Below are 19,286 nucleotides of genomic sequence, written 5' to 3' on the forward strand. Positions count from 1 at the left end.
TAAAACTGTGGGAAAATAGTTTTGTAAAAAATTGTTTCACATTGTTGAGACAAAAGTTCCCAAATGATCTACATTTGGAAAGAATTAATATTCTAGAAACCTGCGCCCAATGGAGAGAATCTATAAAGAATTTGCGGGGACTGCAGTGAGCGAAAAGACATTTAACTTCACAGCCACCATCACGATCATTCATCTGCTGTCATCCTCTCTTCCTTGAATTTTCTATAATTTGACTTATTATCTTTCCCATAGATATTTTATCTCACACACCATGTATAATAATAAACGTCTACAATTACAAAAGAGGTAAAAGTTTTGTAAGAAACCACAAACCCAAATAGTATATCATTTTTCTCTGTTAAAGCAATATTTGGAAGGTAATATAGAATATTGATGTTTGTGTTGAATTTTTGAAGGGTCGCTCAGCACAGTAAGCTTACAAGTCGCTTGGAATGATAGCACAAGCTTTGTGTGTTAAAGAAGGCTGGAATAGCTTATATTTTACCTATGTGTCCTCAGCTCCAGAGCTTCCCTGTGTGGACCTCCTTCTGTTTTTCCTTTCTTCATTTTCAAGAGGTTTCTGCGAGCTCTCTAAATGAGGCAGCAAGACATAACTAATCTCCAGGGCCTCATTCTACTCTTTTCAAAAAAGATTAATCATTTTTTTTTTTGATGTTAGGAAAATCACATTTACTAATTTTAGGTACCCAATAGATTTCTAATCTATATTTTCAGGTGACATAAATCCAGAGTCACCCCTTACTATGTGCAAGAGGATCTGTATACTCTCCAAGAGGGAGAAAAAGGCAAGGAGGCAGTGAGGGGAAAAAAAGAGGAAGGAGGGAGGACTGGAGGATTGGAAGACTGTCAGCTGCATTAAAAAATAATAATAATAACTGCTGGGTGCTAGGGTTAAAAGCTGGGTGATGAAATAATTTGTACAACAAACCCCTGCACATGAGTTTACCTGTATAAGAAACCTGCACATGTACCCCCAAACCTAAAATCAAAATTATTTTAAAAGCCCAATTCTCCTACACAAAGCAAACCCCTGTTTTATTCCCCAGACCTCACTCTTTAGTGACCTCTCCATCCCACCCTCCCTTCTTAAAAGCAAAGGAACCCCTCCCTTTTCCTAAACACTTTTGAAACTTCTTTATTCTTTTCACATCTGCTCTATAAATCCACTTAAACCTAATTTCTCCCCAGTTAAAGTGATTTGGTTATGTTCTGCTGTGTGTCCACTGACCACTACTGGGGATGTGATCTGGTGAGTCCTGTTACCTGGGAAAGATGCAGCCTGAAGCACCAGCAGCCACGTTAGGGAAAGTCTGTGTATTTATTGTGCTGCAAAACTAAGTACCTCATCATTTGTTCCTTGCTTTATCCATCTTAGTTCTGTGAACCTGTATATTCATGAATTATGTGATAATTTCTTCTCTTTCTAAGGCTGTTGCTCTGTTTCTCAGTTCTGGAATAATTCTAGGCATTTCTTTCACTCTTAGCCTTCAGGAATAAAGGGAAATTAGATAGGGAAAAGGGCATCAGGTTCTTTATAAAAAGTTTAAAATTGATTTTTTTTTTTTTGAGATGGAGTCTTGCTCTGTTGCCCAGGCTGGAGTGGAGTGGCGCGATCTCCGCTCACTGCAAGCTCTGCCTCCCAGGTTCACACCATTCTCCTGCCTCAGCCTCCCAAGTAGCTGGGACAGCAGGCGCCACCACCACGCCTGGCTAATTTTTTTTTTTTTTTTTTTTTGTATTTTTAGTAGAGACGGGGTTTCACCGTGTTAGCCAGAATGGTCTGGATCTCCTGACCTCATGATCCGCCCACCTCGGCCTCTCAAAGTGCTGGGATTACAGGCGTGAGCCACCGTGCCCAGCCCTAAAACTGATTTTTCTATCAAAGGTCAGTAATCAAAGGTCAATTTCACACTATTTCTTTTCAAAATTAAAAGAATAATTGTACAAAAGGGTTTATTGTTTTCTCCATTTAGGAGACAAGTCATCAAATACTCGTCTCACTAAAAATTCCCACAAATCTATAACCAGCCCATTCTCGCTATCTATAAATAACTGTTATAAAGCCTGTTGTAGGCGGGGCGCGATGGCTCATGCCTATAATCCCAGCACTTTGTGAGGCCAAGGTGGGTGGATCTCCTGAGGTCAGGAGTTCGAGATCAGCCTGGCCAATATAGTGAAACCCTGTCTCTACTAAAAATACAAAAATTAGCCGGGCGTGGTAGCAGGTGCCTGTAATGCCAGCTACTTGGGAGGCTGAGGCAGGCGAATCACTTGAACCCAGGAGACAGAGGTTGCAATGAGCCGAGACTGTGCCACTGCACTCTAGCCTGGGCAACAAGAGTGAGACTCTGTCTCAAAAAAAATAAATAAATAAACTAACTAACTAAATAAAACCTATTGTGAATGGTATTATCTACTTCAGATATCCCCTCAATAAGAGTGAATATATATTTTATTAAAAAGATATATCATTTTTTAAAATGGAATTGCTGAACATTACTTTTACTGAAGTTTTAAAAATTCCTGAAATGAAGAGAAGGATGTAGGGTCTCTTTTTTCCCACTCTGGAATACTGACTACTGTACAATTTTTATTTATTCTTTCTCTTTAGCTTTGTCTCTCTTCTCTAAAAACTGATTTTGTAGGATCTTATCTGGAGGTCTGTGGTTGAGAAAATAAGCCAGAAATCTAAACAGTTTTGTGCCCTTATTTTCTCACAGGAATTGTTGTCATTGCTTCATTATTTTTGTGTAGAAGTCATAGAAATGCTATATACTTTCCAAAACTATTACATAATTTTCTGAAATGACAGTATAAACACTAATTTTTTATTATTTGGCTTTTACTTTTTGAAGAAATTACTATTGTAAAATTTGAAGAGTAGACTTATTGACCAAATGTTGATATGGCTTATTGCTGAAGGTTATTGGATAAATTTGTTTGTTTTTCATCTATTATCTCATGTATGTTTATTCCAAGTTCATTCTCCTTCATGCGCACTATGATCTTTTGCACACACTTCAACTTTACATATTTTAAACAAGCTGTTCTGTGAATACGGAAACACAGCTTCTGCGAAGGAAAACTTACTTATGACACAGGGGAGTAAACAGACCTGAGAATTCATGCTTTCAAAAGTAATGAAAGAGGTGGTGGATTGTGTTGGGGTTGCACTCTAAATCTTCGAAGGATTTTATTATTTGAGTTTTTTCATCTTTCTATGTGTCTCTTTACCAAGAGACACCTGATTTTCATTCTTGGAGAAACACTGGGGCTTCCTCAGTATTCAATCCCACTTTGCAATCCCACCTTCTGATTCAGTCTCCTTGAAATTATGTTTCCAAAGGTCTGAATGACAGTAAATGCCTACCATTCCCCTTTTCTCTCAAAACATGGATTATTTCCCCAAAGTTATTAGTTAAATTTTTAATGAATATTACTTCAGAGCTGTAGAAACATTTATTTATTTACTATGTCTGTATGTATGCATATGCGTGTGTGTGCATGTGTGTGTGTGTAGGGAGAAGGGGCTTGAAATATTAAGGAGCCAGAGGAGCCATCTCTCAAAGAAGGACATCCTTTAGTGATTGTGGTTGACTCATGTTCTTTTTTTTTCCTAAGCCCAAGAAATTTTTATGATTAATTTTGGAATTTAAGTTAGCTTGCTTTCTGACTCTAACCCATCCTTCCAGGCTTAGTTGAAATTTCAGCCTTAAGTGAGAAGAGACACTTTAATCCTCTTCTATGAAACTTACAGATATTTATATCCAGGTATTTTTTGTGTGTGTTCTTGTTTCCAGGATCCTTTAAGGCAGTGGCTGTGTGCTTCTCATTTCCTTCTCCTCTTTGAGGAAGCAATGTGGCATAGTAGCAAGGGTGAAGGCTTTCACTATAGACAGACTTAGGTTTGAAGGCTGCTCTGATACTTTCAAGCTTGTCTCCTTGAACATTTTAACCTCTCTGAGGCTCAGTTAGCTGGCAGATATCTATGAGGAATAACTGAAGTGATCCAAAATATTTGTGACATTAGATGGGCAATAAATTAGTTTTGTTTCCTTCCTATCTCTTGTAGCACCTATGCTTAGGCTAGCACATAACAGATATGGAGCAAACTTATATTGAGTGAATCAATGACTAAAGTAATAGAATTTCAATTTGTTATAATTATTAACAAATATAACTTATAGGTAATGTGTTATTAATATGCCTATCATTATGAGTATATAATCCTAAAACTATATGAAATATAATATTTCATAAACATTTTTTGCTATTTCTGAATGCAAGAATCATCATTTCTTTTACTTGATTTTCAACATCCTAAGGTTTGCTTTTACCGTATTTGTGCCAATTTTAACCCAAATCACTCATAGTTTCTTTACTGGTCTGTCATCTGTACTGGGCCCTTCAGCCGTCTGACTATAGCGCTTTTCATGATTACCTTGGCATTCTTCCAAGTGAAGCCTTCTAATTTTAGAGTCACGATGCTGGAAGAACAAATCACAGATGTGCACTGAAATATGCACAGTATGGGTACGGAGCTGTTTCTAAGAGTCATAGTAAAAAAGATCTTTTACACTAAAGAATCATTCGAAAACTTAGTGTATTTACTTTTCTTTTTCTTTGTGTGGTCCAAGAATGCTACTTTATTTTTCTCATATGACACTGAGATTTGAGAAACAAAAATATTTTATCAAAATATTTATTTTCCAAGTGTAGGCTACATCTGTAATACATTTATAGGTTATAATTTTGAATATTTTCAATTCAAATCAAGCTTCAATTTCTGTATTATATAATATAAAACATTTTTGCCCTTTTTAATTTAATAAGAGTACTTTATCCAAAAATGTTTTTTCTGAAGGAGGTCAGAAACTTCACCATTACTAGAGTCCCAACTTTTCCAATACCAGAATTATGCAATAGGTAGTTCACTGTGGAGTCTCTTGGAGTCTCACAGATCCAATTTCAAACACAAACTGACCGTTAGTTGCCACCTACTCTTGGTCAAGTAGAAAGATATTTCTTTTCTGCATCCTATAGCTGCAGTAAAATAAAATAGAAAGAAGTAGAGGAATTGTTTGATTGATTTGTCCAGTGTAGATGCTCTAAATAGATTTTGAGAGAAAACAAATTTTTTGAAAAATAAAATTTAGAATTTAAATTATAAGCTACTGCTAATTTATTTATAATGTCCATTTGTGAAGGGCCCTGGCTTGCTGGAACCACCTTGGTTTTTAAAATAAAGGTAAATTGTTTGGGTCCCATCTCATGTTTCTAATTATCTTTGGAGGGAGAAATGGGAGAGGAGGCAAGAGGTAGAGGCTTGTGTTTTTTCTAGCCTTCTCTTGATTCCTAGTTCCTGCATTTGCTGATTTTGCAATTTCTAAACTCTTTCCCTTCTGCTTGTCTGCCACTTTTCTGCATTGCATTGCCTCACTGGACATCCTCCAGCTCTTTATTTCCCAACGTGTTAATGTTAGCTGATTTTATTAAAATATTAAAAATATGGGACAAGGAAAGTAAAAAGTACACTGCAGTCAGAAACAACTTAAAATTAAAAGTCCTATCTGCCAAAGAATTTTCCTTGACATTCTGCTAGGTTATCAGTGACCTGTCATTGAAGCTGGGCCCTCTCTCTTCTTGGACATCCCCAGCTGTGTTTTCCTTACTTTGCACACTGGCAGCCCCGGTTGCCTTTCACTTCCTGTGCAAAGCTGCTCACTTTCCCTTTGTCTCACCATGGACATTCAGGGGTTCTAACACAGGGCTTCATCTTCTCGTATATACTGCTAGGCAGTGGTTTTCTTGCTTTCTTTTTCTCCAGGACATTCTAGAACAAGCTTGTCCAACCCGAGGTCCACAGGCCACATGCAACCCAGGATGGCTTTGTATGCGGCCCAACACAAACTTGTAAACTTTCTTAAAACATTATGAGACTTATGCATGGACCTTTTTTTTTGAAAAAAAACAGCTCATCAGCTATTGTTAGTGTTAATGTATTTTATGTGTGACCCAATGCAATTCTTCCTCTTCCAATGTGGTTCAGGGAAGCCAAAAGATTGGTTACCTGTATTCTAGAAGAATTTTGTATCCCCTCACAGATTTTTAAATTGATGTCTAATAGTTGTTATCTTATGTTTAAGTAATTGCAAAGGATATCATTCCTGGTATATTTTCTACATGTTCTTAGTCTATTTAAAATACATATCAAAAGTTGCAGATTTATTATAGTTCACTCAGTTATGAAAAACGAGTGCTGTATAACCTAATTCTCAAAGCCAGTTCTTATTACCTAACTAATCATCCAATCCTATTTATCTTCTAACAGAAAAGGTCTGACTTCATTCTTTCAAATCAAATAAACATGTTAATATGTGTCGCTGTGATACTCATCTCACTTTTGAATTCTGATTCTAAGATCATCGGGTGGACAAACATGGTTTATAAGCAAGGACTAGTGGACAAATAGATGAAAGAAGGCATATCTGCTTTTCGTATTTCTGTCCTGTGCCTGTTTTACTTTGCTCTCAAGGGTTTTTCCCTTAGGTTCCATGCATTATCTAATTGCCCTTTTGTTTGGCACCCAAGAGATGCTTATACCTCAGGGAAAAAGCAGTAGAGTAAAAATCAGGATGGCTGAGAGACAAGATATTCCATAGTAAAGTCAGGAAAAGGTGATTGTATTGGGGAGGTGGGAAAAGAAGCGCCAGTCTTTTCTTCAACAGATCAGTTTTAGTAAAGAGTGAATATGGAAGTTGAGTATCAGGGAATTGATTTCCTTAACATTATTTGCTGTCATGTGCCCTCTGGGTATGTGAATATAATTCAAAGATGATTATAATGTATTCTAAACGAAGACATTTTCCTTGTAAAATATAGACTACTTCTCAGGGAAGGAAATTTTCCTTGTGAAATATAGACTACCTCTTAGGGAAAGCATATTGTAAAATAAGCATATTTTATAGGGTTATCCAGGTACTATGCTAGGCATTGTATACTTGGTTATATAAATGATATGTACAGTAAAGACTACATAGAATTTATATATTGTAAAATTCAAGTACTGGAATAAAATCTGGACTTATAAGCAATAGGAAATACAATGATGAGCGAACTGGTAGCTTTGTCCCCTTGATGCCCCTTAGGCAGGGACAAACTTTTTCTATATAAGACAGAGAGTAACTATATAGGCTTTATGGAACATAAGGTCTCTGTCACCACTCTGCTTTTGTAGTGCAAAACCAGCCATAGACATGTAAACAAATGGGTAAATCAAAAAGTATCTGAGACAGGTCTCAGTAAATTTAGAGGTTTATTTTGCCAAGGTTAAGGATGTGCCCAGGAAAAAGGAATGCAAAACCACAGGGACATTTGTGAATCCTGCTTTTTCCCAAGAGAGTTTGGGGACTTCCGTATTTAAAGGAGAAAGAACAGGCAGTAGGGGAAAGAGGAAGGGGGGAAAAGAAGGAAGGAGGGTAGATAAAAGGCGCAAGCAATTGCATTCTTTTGGGTCTTTGATCAGTGTTCACTGAATCCACATTTTATATGTGAAAGAGGGGGTACAGGAATAGTCAATTGTGTTTTCATCTAGCCCACAGTAAATGGTCACTTGATATAAATAAACATAGAGTAGTTACCTGTGGAGACCTCTGGCCTTCCATCTGGCCTTATCTGTAGCTATTTGCTCAGGAACAAAAGGAAAGGCAGTTCCAGCTTAATGTTTCCCTTTGGCGTAGTGAATTCGTGGTCCTGAGATTTTAGTTTTCTTTCACATTTCCAATAAAACTTTATTTACAAAATCAAGCAGTGAGCTGGATTTGGTCTGTTGGCCAAAATTTGCCAACCCATACCCTTCGCTATGGCTGCACACAGGGAGAAGGAGAATAGGGTTCAATATATGCGGCTGCATGTAAGCTCCAGACTTTTGTAGCTGTAAAAATGATATAATTTTGAGTCACTTCTGAAATCCTGAACAATTAAAAATTCAATCATAATTGATCCTCACATTATTTAGTTTTATTGTTCAGAAGAAGAAATAAGGCTTTTTTCCCCCATTTTATATTTTTATGCTAATAAGAGCTAGTGGCTTTCAGTGTCAATATATTCAGTCAGGATTTCTGATTTAAATCATAAGTTTTAGTCACTAAGTATATTTACCTACATTTTATAAAATAAAAAAGATAATTTAAAAATTGACAATAATAACTGCTTTAAGCCTAATAATAATATCTATAATATTATTAATAATATTTAACATTATCTAATAATAAAATCCAAGGATATCTAATAATAATATCTAATAATTAAATCTAATAATAAAATTCATATATCTATCTAATAATAAAATCCAAGGATGTCTTCTACCTCTTTAAATTCAGCACTGTGGTTCTTTTCTTTTTTTTTTTTTTTTTGAGACAGAGTTTTGCTCTGGTTGCCCAGGCTGGAGTGCAATGGTGCGATCTCAACTCACTGCAACCTCCACCTCCTGGGTTCAAGTGATTCTCCTGCCTCAGTCTCCCGAGTAGCTGGGATTACAGGCATGTGCCACCACATGTGCCACCATGTCCAGCTAATTTTGTATTTTTAGTAAAGATGGGGTTTCTCCGTGTTGGTCAGACTAGTCTTGAACTCCTGACTTCGGGTGACCCACCCACCTCGGCCTCCCAAAGTGCTGGGATTACAGGCATGAGCTACTGCGCCCAGTCCAGCACTGTGGTTCTTAAAGTGTGGCACCTGGACGCGGAGCATAAGTATCACCTGGGAATTTTCCAGAAATGCAAACTCTTGGGCCCCACATCCAACCTATTGAGTCAGAAACTTTCGGGTCCCTGCGATCTGTGTTTTCACAAGCCTTCACCAAAATGGTGAAACCCTGTCTCTAAATAATAATAATAATAATAATAACAATAACAACAACAGGTAACCTGAGATTTTGCCACATGCCAATTATAGTTGTAAGTACTTTACACATATTAACATTTTTAATCCTGACAGCAACCTTATTGGGCACATACTTTCGATATTTCCATTTTATATGTAAGCAAACTGAGGCGTAGAGAGGTTGGATAATTTACAAAGGTCACATAGCCTCGAGGATTCAGTGTGAGATGGGACTAAAGGGATACATATGGCTTTATCTGCCAAAGTGAGAATGTTGGATTTAATTCTAAATGGTATTGAAGCCATTCATGGGTCCTGAGACAGTACAGACTTGGTATTATTTACAAAGGGGTTGTAGAGGAGCCAGCGGGGAGCAGGAAGCTTGATGAAAGCTGTCACCCTGGACTAGGTGAGAAATATTCACAGCTTGGACAAGAGTGGTAGCAATGGAGATGGAATCATGTGGATGGAAGTAGGATTTAGTTTGCAAATAAGAACAAATTTTGCTTATTGGTTAAGGAAGTAAAAAGGAAAGGAAGGACAAAGGAAAACTGTTTCTCTACACGCAACACTTCTGACACCAAATGTGTGGGTTTTCCACACCACACAAGTCTCCAGTTCTCTTCAGATATCAACTGGGTGTCCTAGAACTTAATTCAATTCTGACACTAACCACATGACGTTACCACAGACCCATAGGTTAGGGGCTTAGTCCCACAAGACTCTCCCCAACTTCAGATGCCAATTGAAATTAGTGTGGCCTCAGGTTATCCACGCTTCTGTCCAACTTGTTTACAAATCGGGGGTTTTCCACAACCACCTCTTTGGGTTTGATAATTGTCTGTAAGGGTTCACAGAACTCAGGGTAACACTTTGCTTCCTATTGCCAGTTTCTTGCAAAGGATATTAAAAAGTGTACACATGAATAGCCAGATGAAGTAGCACATAGGGCAAGGTTGGGAAGCATCCCAAACATAGGAGCTTCTTTCTCTGAAGTTGGGCGTGTTACCGTCTGGCATATGATGTGTTCACCAACCCAGAAGCTCTTTGAACCTCTTTATTTAGGGTTTTTATGGAAGCTACATTACAAAGGCATGATTGATTAATTTATTCTCCATTGGTGACTAGCTCAATCCCCAGCCCATATCCCCTTCCCAGAGCCTGGGGGATGGGGCTGACAGTTCCAACCTTCTCATCTCATAGTTGGCTCCTTTGACAACTAGCCCCCGACTTCCAAGAGTCACTTCATTAGCATAGTCAGGTGTGATTGGAAGGGGCTTATTGGCTGGGCAGGGTGGCTCACATCTGTAATCCCAGCACTTTTGAAGGCTGACGCAAGCAGATCACTTGAGGTCAGAATTTCAAGCCCAACCTGGTCAACATGGCGACACCTCATTTCTACTAAAAATACAAAAAATTAGCCAGGCGTGGTGGTGCTTGTCGCTAATCCCAGCTACTCAGGAGGCTGAATCACTTGAACCCAGGAGTCAGAGGTTATAGTGAGCCAAGATCATTCCATTGCACTCCAACCTGGGTAACAGAGCAAGACTCCATGTCAAAAAAAAAAAAGAGGGGGGCTTACTATGTATGAATACCAAAAGATGCTCCTCTCTCCCCTATCATTCAATAAATTGCAAAGGTTTTAGGAGCTCTGTGCTAGGAACCACAGACCAAATACATGTTTATTATTTCACAGTATCAAACAGAATTATCATGGATGATTTCTAGGTTTGAACTTGAGCAGCTAGGCAAACGTTGTTACCATTTTCTGCAATGGCAAGACAAAAGGAGGAAAGGCTTTATTTCAGTGGGACAAGTGAAGAGTTCTGTGTAGGCCAGTGTGTGCTTTGAGATGCCTTTTAGACATGCAAACAAAGCCAATGAGAAGCCAGTTGGATAACAATAATCTGGAGCTCGCAAAAGGAATCAAGGCAAAAAATATTATTGTGAGTGTCACTAGTCCACTGATGGTTTTTTATTGAAAAGGGTTGTTTGAGTTCCCCAGGAGGATAATGTAGAGAAGAGAAGAGGGCCCAGAATTGACACCTGGCAGTCTTGGGGCACATTCAAAACTTGGATAGCGGGAATGGTACCTCCTGTCATCTCTGGATTCATCTGGTATGAGCAGACTGGAACCTCAGTGGAACACCCTTGGAAGAGAGGGCGGATCCATTACCAACCCGCCAAGAACCAGTGCAACAGCTTGTTCTGACCTGCATCTACAGTTGATTGACCTAGTCCTTTGCTACACTGGATTCTATTTCATACTGAATTCCTGTTATCTGAACATGCTCTTTATTTTTGTGTATCTGATTTTTTTCTTCAGATTTTTTTTCTTCTGAAAAGCCCCTCTGACACCTCCCTCCCCTGTCTGGTCACTGTCACCGCTGTGCTCCCATAGCGAGTTGCACACTTTAATGTGGTAGCACTTACCGCATTAACCACTTTTAGTTCTCTGTCTTCTCTATCAGACTATTCAGAGCCAGAGACATGGCCTACATCTTCATACTCAGCACTTGCAAACCACCTATAGGGTCTCAGTCTCTGCAGATATCTATTGAACAAGTGATGGAAGGAATTCCTCAGACCTGGCACCCAATTCGTGTTGCATATGCAACCCCACACGCCAGTCTCTAAATTTTCTCCCAATAAAGGTTTCAGGAAAAAGAATAACTTGATTAGCTATGGAGTGAAAGTAGATAGGAAGGTGTGGTTTCTAAAGAGTCATTATTAAGTTCACATTAATACTGATGGTGATAATAAATAACAAGTAAATCAACATCACCTTGTACTGAACACTTAGTACATATTGGGCACCACTCTAAGTTTGTGTGTCATTCATAAACTAATTCAACAATTAGAACCTCAGAATTTCTCATTTTAACATTGTCTAGACAAAGCACTTATTCTTTCTTTAATTTTTCATCTTATAGTCTTTTTGATGGTAAAGATCTCCAAAACGTAAATTTCTTGTATTTCCTTAGCACTTTATTCTTCAGTGAATGCCAAATAAGCAAGTGTCTATTTGATTTAGCAATGATATCTGTTACATATGCGAAATCTCAGCCACTTTTCAAATAAAGAATTCCGACCATGGCTTTTCTAAATTATTTTTCTGAATTAGTTTACAAAATGTTGGGATAGTTTGGGAGAAAGGTAAAGTAAGTAACGTTTATGGTGCCCCTATCTTTCCATGGTATATCAAGACCGTTTTCAGTTGGTGATCATGTTTTTAGTTCTTAATAACTACTCAAAGATTACACCATATGCAAGAAAGTTTATGCCACATGCTGGTAATCCTCAGACACATTAAAAACAGAGTTTGCTTTTTTGGAGGATTGCCTTGGAAATAATCTGTATCCTAATTTATATAGCTGGTTATCTTTTATGTAGCTAATGATTTGCTTGTATGGATACTGGTAGAAGACAGATTCCATGTTACAAAAAGTTTGGGAATATCAGTGTAAATAATTGTTTTATTGCAGGATTTCTCAAAGCCTGTAATACACTAGTGTGTCCAGTGAATCACCAATAACATGTAGCATTTTTCATACTTGGTTGCTCGTGGAACCTTTTTCCTCCTTCATACATTTGACATCTTACACATATTTCATAGAACACAATTTGGAAAAACTGTGGCATTTAAGTTGTGAAGATGCAGAAGGCGTACCTATTATTTTCCAATCTTTGTTATGGAAAAGCAAAAGCAACAGTTTTATTATGCAATGCCTGCAAAGATTACAACAAAAATCCCATAGGGGTGCTTATCTCTTTTTAATATTAGATTGCTTAGATCTGAGCAAATAAGCAGAAGGTCTTAATTTAATAGAGAATAGTGCTGTATGTCACTGTTTCACTGTTGAGGTGTTAACCCTCCCTCAGCCTAAGACAGGAAGTTTCCAAATTCTCTAGTCTCTGAATTTTCCAGAATGGCATTTAGGATAATCTATAGCATGGCCTTAGTGGATCTCTCACTTTTCCATCACATATGTCTCACCTTCTGGGCAAACTGGGCCCTGTGGCATTTTCTAAATATACTCATGCTGTCTGCAGTCTTACTTTTGTTCTTCCTCTTTGCCTAAAATATTCACCCATTCATCTCCTTATGTTGAAGTTGGACCATTTGCTAATTTAATATATATTTACTGGGGTCTACTCTATACAAGGAACTAATCATATTTGTAGTTTTAGAGAAAGATATTCACAAAATATTTTCTTTTTCATCTAGTTGGATGTGAACCCTATCTGCTTTTAACTACCTTAGAATATTTTACACCTCAGAGAATAGTTTCTTTGCCTGCATGACGTTCCAGTCAACTGTGTGCTTGTCTGTTACCTCCTAGTAGACTAAGTGTATTGCAAGCAAGAGCTGTGCCTTAATTATTGTAATACTGGTACAGCCTGTCTCAGCTCCTGGTCCCTACATGGTACTTAACAATCTTTCAGGTTGAATGGAGTTCATGGACACCCATATGGGCATTAGTAGAACCTCGTGGAGTCTAGGTTCCTAGACTCCACTAACCAAAGGTGTTTGCTTCTGACTCCTTAGGAATTCCATCTATACTGACAGAAAAGGTTTCCCAGGCAGCACCCAACAAACCTTTTCTTGCAGAATGGGCTTGCTTTTGAACAAGCCTCATCCAGAGATGAAGAGAGACATGGCTGGAGACCCTAGTTCTACTCTCACCCACTCATTCCCAAGATGGTCTGAAAGCAAATGTGAAAAAGAGAAATGCGTTGACTTAATTAAACTGACAACATGGTTGACTTTTCTTAAGTAAATACTATCAAAAACAAATGGCAAGCAAGCTCAGTTGTTTCAAGTAATTTTCAAAATGCAAACATTTTACTTGAAATATTCTTAACTAAACTGTCTAATTTGACTGAAAGGTTCTGCCATTACTTTAGATGGTACAAAGGTTGCTGGTTGATGCCCCTCATCCACCCCGCCCCCTCCTTTTTCAGGTGCTTTCAATCTAAGGATCAAATAAAGTATGCACATCCCATTAGGAAAGTTTGATGCACCTGTGTTTAGAGGGCGTCTTCATTCTTCCAGCTCAGATACTTGTGCCCCATTGCCCCTTTTCCAATTGTTTTTTGAAATGAATGATTCAGGAAAAGAAAAAGAAAAAGCAGTTCAAAAGGGTAAAGGCAGAAGAAAAAGGCCAGGTGCCTTCTCGTATCTTTTTCTTTGCTTTTGATGTCAGTCTTTTATTGCTTTTTGCATAAGTGGAATGAGAATTTAGACAAGAATAAGATGAGTAAAACCTTTCTGACAAGGACTATCTTAGCTATTTGATAGCTTTAAGACTGTGGGAACCTAAGTTGGATACTAATCCATCACATTACAGTAATCAACACTGGCTTAGTTTTTTATGCCGTTCATTTTACCTTGTCAAGAGGAAAGTGATAAAGAAAAATAGGCAACTAATGACTAAACTTGTAATAGGTAATAGTAATAGGAACACTTTACATGCTGTCAGAGGCAACATCTAACCTCTGTTGATGAGCTTACATGAAATCACTTTCTGGCCTCTGTAGTCTATCTATTTATTTCTCATTAAAAATTTTTTTCTACAGGCAAAGATAAGATTAAAGTGTCTGAAGATGACCTGGAGAAACTCATTCTAATTAAATGGTGTGTTTTGGAAGCCATTCGTTTACAAGCTCCTGGTGTCATTACTAGAAAAGTGGTGAAGCCTGTTGAAATTTTGGTAAGCTTTAATCAACCTTCTACAAAAAAAAATGTACACATTTTGCCCACATATATTTTTCAGGTTGACATATCTTGATTTGTTTTTACTTAACAAATAAATATTTTATATATTTGCCTTGTACAACATGTGGTTTTGAAATATGTATACATTGTGGAATGGCTAAATCAAACTAATTAATATATGCATTACCTCACTTGCTTATCAGTTTTCTGTATAAGAAGACTAAAAATCTATTCTCTTGGCAATTTTCAGGAAAACAATAGTTGTTACTAAGAATAGTCACCATGTTACACAATAGACCTCTTGAACTTACTCCTCCTGTCTAACTGAAGTTTTGTATCCTTTGACTAATATCTCCCCAGGTCCTCCTCCACAGCCCTTCTTTACTCTTCAATCCCTGGTAACTACCATTCTACTCTATTTCTGAGCTCACTTTTTTTAGATTCCACATATAAGTGAAAATACACTTACTTGTGGTTTGTCATTCTTCCTGGCTTGTTTCACTTAACAAAATGTTTTCCAGTTTCATTCATGTTGTCACAAATAAGAGCATTTCCTTCTTTTTAAAGGTTAAATAGTATTCTATTATGTATATATACATTTTATTTATACATTCATTCATTGATGGATACTTAGGTTGAGTCCGTATCTTGACTATTGTGAATGGTGCTGCAATAAACATGGGAGTGCTGATACATCTTCAACATACTGATTTCATTTCCTTTGGATATGTACCCAGTAGTGGGGTTGCTAGATCATATGGTAGTTCTATTTTTAATTTTTTGAGGCACCTTCATACTGTTTGCCATATGTCTGTACTAATTTACCTTCCCACCAATAGTGTGCAAGTGTTCCCTTTTCTCTACATCCTCTTCCACAATTATCTTTCATCTTTTTGATATAGCCGTTCTACAGGTGCAAGGTGATATATCCTTGTGTTTTTAATTTATATTTTCTTGATTAGTAATGTTGAACATGTTTTTATACCTGTTGGTCATTTGTATGCCTTCTTTTGAGAAATGTCTATTAAGATTCCTTGCCCATTTTCAAACGTCAGGGTTTTTTTGTTTTTGTTTTTGTTGTTTACTATTGAGTTGTTCAAATTTCTTGTATATTTTGGATATTAACCTCTTGTCAGATGTATGGCTTGCAAAAATTTTCCCCCATTAGGTTGTATCTTCGTTCTGTTGATTGTTTCTTTGGCTATACACAAGCTTTTTAGTTTAATGTAATCCCATTTTTCTATTTTTGCTTTTGTTACCTGTGCTTTTGGGTTCATATTCTCAAAAAATTGTTGTCCAGATCAGTGTCATGGGGGCTTTTCCCATATGTTTTCTTCTGGTAGTTTACAGTTTCAGGTCTTACTTTCAAGTCTTTAATCTAGTCCAGTTGATTTTTGTATATGGAGTGAAATACAGATCTAATTTCATTCTTATAAATGTGGATGTCCAGTTTTCCCAACATCATTTATTGAAAGACTGTCCGTTTTCCATTGTATGTTCTTGGAACCTGTGTTGAAATTCAATTGACTATAATGTATGTATTTATTCTGGGGCCCTCTGTTCTGTTCTGTTGATCTATGTGCCTGGTTTTATGGCAGTACCATGCTGTTTTGATTACTGTAGCTTTATAGTATATTTTGAAGTCAACTAGTATGATGATTCAGGTTTATTCTTTGTTCAAGGGTCTTTTGTAGTTTCATATGTTTTTTTCTATTTCTGTAAAAATGTCATTAGAATTTTTATAGCATATAGTATGTAATTTCTTGAATTCCATTGAGCACAAAATGACCCTAGAACAGGTTATTAGTAAGAGTTGTGTAGCAATGTTTCATTAATATGGAAATTTATCTTATGGCAAGTACTTTATGTAAAACATAATAATCCTTTAATAATCATTCTGGCCATCTGATTCTGTATCAGAATCAATATAATCTTATTTAAATCAGGCAGGTGAATTGAATGGTCTCTTGTCTACTGATTCAACCAACAAGAATTTCTTAGCACCAATGAGCTAAGGAATGCAGGATGTGAAGAAAGTTATTTTGCATAGCTGGAAGACAATTTCAGGCCACAGATTACAGATATGGGAACAGGTAACAGGAATATATTGGATAATCGCAATTTGTATTAGGAGCCAGCAGCTGAATGAAGGTGAGAGGATTTTCTATGAACAAAGTAGGAGGAAATTCTCAAGTGCACCATGAAAGGGTATGTGCACATGGCAGACTTATCAGTTAAATATTTGTGAATCAATATGGCATAACAAATTATTTTTTTTGAAATGATTTGACTTAGGGCCTGCTTTATCCAGATGGATCACATTTAGTCAGTCCTCTACTATTGTTTACTTTTTTATATGCAGCTTGAGAGTGCTTGGACTCAAACCAAGGAAATTTTGTGATAGAACAAAGATAAAAATCCACATTTTGTAAAAGTTGAAACTTTTGCTTCCAAAGGAGGCATGATTTATCTAATTGATCTTATGTAAATTAGAGTATTTAGTTTTTGTGGGATTTCAACAGTTCATATTTTTATTTATTTCAATTTTATTTTAATTTTTTTTGAGACAGGGTCTCACTCTGTCACCCAGGCAGGGGTGCAGTGGCACAATCTCAGCTCACTGCAACCTACAAGTAGCTCTTCTACGGTCTTTTAACCTCCTATCTTTGTCGGGATTATGTTATAAAGGGAGTTGTAACTTTTGTTGGGGCAATTAACCTCCTATAGTTTTTCAAAAGTAATTTTACTTATTTTGACAACTTTGCCAGAAGAGATACCCGTGCTCAAACACATGCACACAGATGTATACTCTTGCATGCACAGTCCCCCATCCGCACAACCTCTTAAATGTACTACCGCAACTATCTAATATTCTCTTTGTATGACATTAATATAGAAACCAAAGTTTCAGCACAGTGTAAATCTGTCATTAAAATTTTTTTAACACTAATTCTTCACTTTTTATGCATCTAGAGCATTTTCACATTTATTTCAGTGGTCACATAATAGTCCATTTTCTTGATAGCATATTTATTGATTTTTGACTCTTCAGAATTCTGATTGTTTTACTTTGTGGTTATGTTAATGTGGTAATTGTTTACATCTTTGTACATATACATTCTTTTTAAATAATTATCATTGAATTATAGTAGTAGATTACTAGCCACAAGGCATAAACACATTTATGATTCACTGCATATAATCCTGTAACAAGTCTGAACTATTTTATAGCACCAACAACTTGGAATTTCACAATATATATTATTTTTAATAAAAAAAGGATAGATATCTAAAACAATTCAAGAAATTATTTTAAAAATTAATAATCTATTACCTCTACCTCTTTACATCCATGCTTTCTTTTAGAGAACATGAGGCTTAAATATATCCAGGCTTTTTACAAGCCTTAGCAGCTGGTTGTGACTATCTCAGTGAGGGGGCAACCCCAGAAACATGCACAGGCTGCCATCTTCTGGGCATGTTCTAGGACTTTCTTTCATTATTTTTCACAGCATTTTTTTAGTATTTGTAAAAGATGAAATTTTTCTTGTACTTACTGTTTCTTCTATAAATAAACACACAGTTTTTCCTCTAAGAAGGACTAACCTAATCACTATAAAGTTCTCCCTGCAAAGTTGAGACTTTATCTTTAGAAATAATAACTGGCACAACTTTTTCTTCTTATTAAATGGGTAAAACATGGTATTTGTACCGTGGGGAAAAAGGAGACCATAACAAGAAAAGGTAGCGGCACGGGACAGGACCATAAAAAGAAGTTAAACGAATAAATTAAAAGTTGCTTAAAATCCCTTAAGTCAGAGATAATTGCTGTGTTCATATTGGTATTATAATTTCAGATGTTTTTCATATGGTGTATGCATTTAAAAAAATTCAACTGGAATTGTACTATGCTAATTGTTTTGTAACCTGCTTTTATTTTATTAAATAACAGATTATGAGAGGTGTTCTTTCTTTTTTTTTTTTTTTTTTTTTGAGATGGAGTCTCACTCTGTTGCCCGTGCTGGAGTGCAGTGACATGATCTTGGCTCACTGCAACCACTGCCTCCCAGGTTCAAGCAATTCTCCTACCTCAACCTCCCAAGTAGTGAGATTACAGAAGTGTGCCATCATGACCAGTTGATTTTTGTATTTGTAGTAAAGCCAGGATTTCACCATGTTGGCCAGGCTGGTCTTGAACTCCTGACCTCAGGTGATCTGCCTGCCTTGGCCTCCCAAAGTGCTGGGATTACAGGCATAAGCCAACACTCCCAGCTGAAAAGTTTTCTGTATTAATAAAACACATCTACACAATTTTGAATTGGTAGCAAAGTCATCTAATATATTGATATAGTATACATTTTTAAACCAGTCCCTGTTCTTAAATATGTATGTGGCTTCCAATTTTTCACTTCTATAAATAGTGTGAAGATGAACATCCTTTTAGCTAAATCATTGTATAATTACTAATTATCTCCTTAGTATAAATTCATACAATGTGGTTCTTTCAAGATTCATATGTTTTCGAAAACAGGTGGAATGTTTTTGCTGAACTGAAGTTTAATGATAATGTTCCCAGAAATTTGTATTTTAAAACACATTTCACATGGGCTTATCTATGTTGAGTAATGACAGAGGCTCATATTTCCTCCTCTATTGGGCAACT

The 19,286-nt window shown here is 36.7% G+C and overlaps 1 protein-coding gene across 2 annotated transcripts in view; it reads left to right on the forward strand.

The window, feature by feature from the left end:
• The window catches only part of LOC105524867 (24-hydroxycholesterol 7-alpha-hydroxylase), a 103,368-nt gene that overhangs the window by 40,708 nt on the left and 43,374 nt on the right, over positions 1-19,286 (forward strand). For both annotated transcript variants that reach the window (XM_011960292.1, XM_011960291.1), the window contains exon 8: positions 14,485-14,618. In XM_011960292.1, the coding sequence (XP_011815682.1) occupies positions 14,485-14,618 (134 nt within the window). The remainder of the gene's footprint in view (positions 1-14,484; positions 14,619-19,286) is intronic.

Source organism: Colobus angolensis, unplaced genomic scaffold (assembly GCF_000951035.1).
Source record: "Colobus angolensis palliatus isolate OR3802 unplaced genomic scaffold, Cang.pa_1.0 Scaffold51, whole genome shotgun sequence".
Lineage (NCBI taxonomy): Eukaryota > Metazoa > Chordata > Mammalia > Primates > Cercopithecidae > Colobus > Colobus angolensis.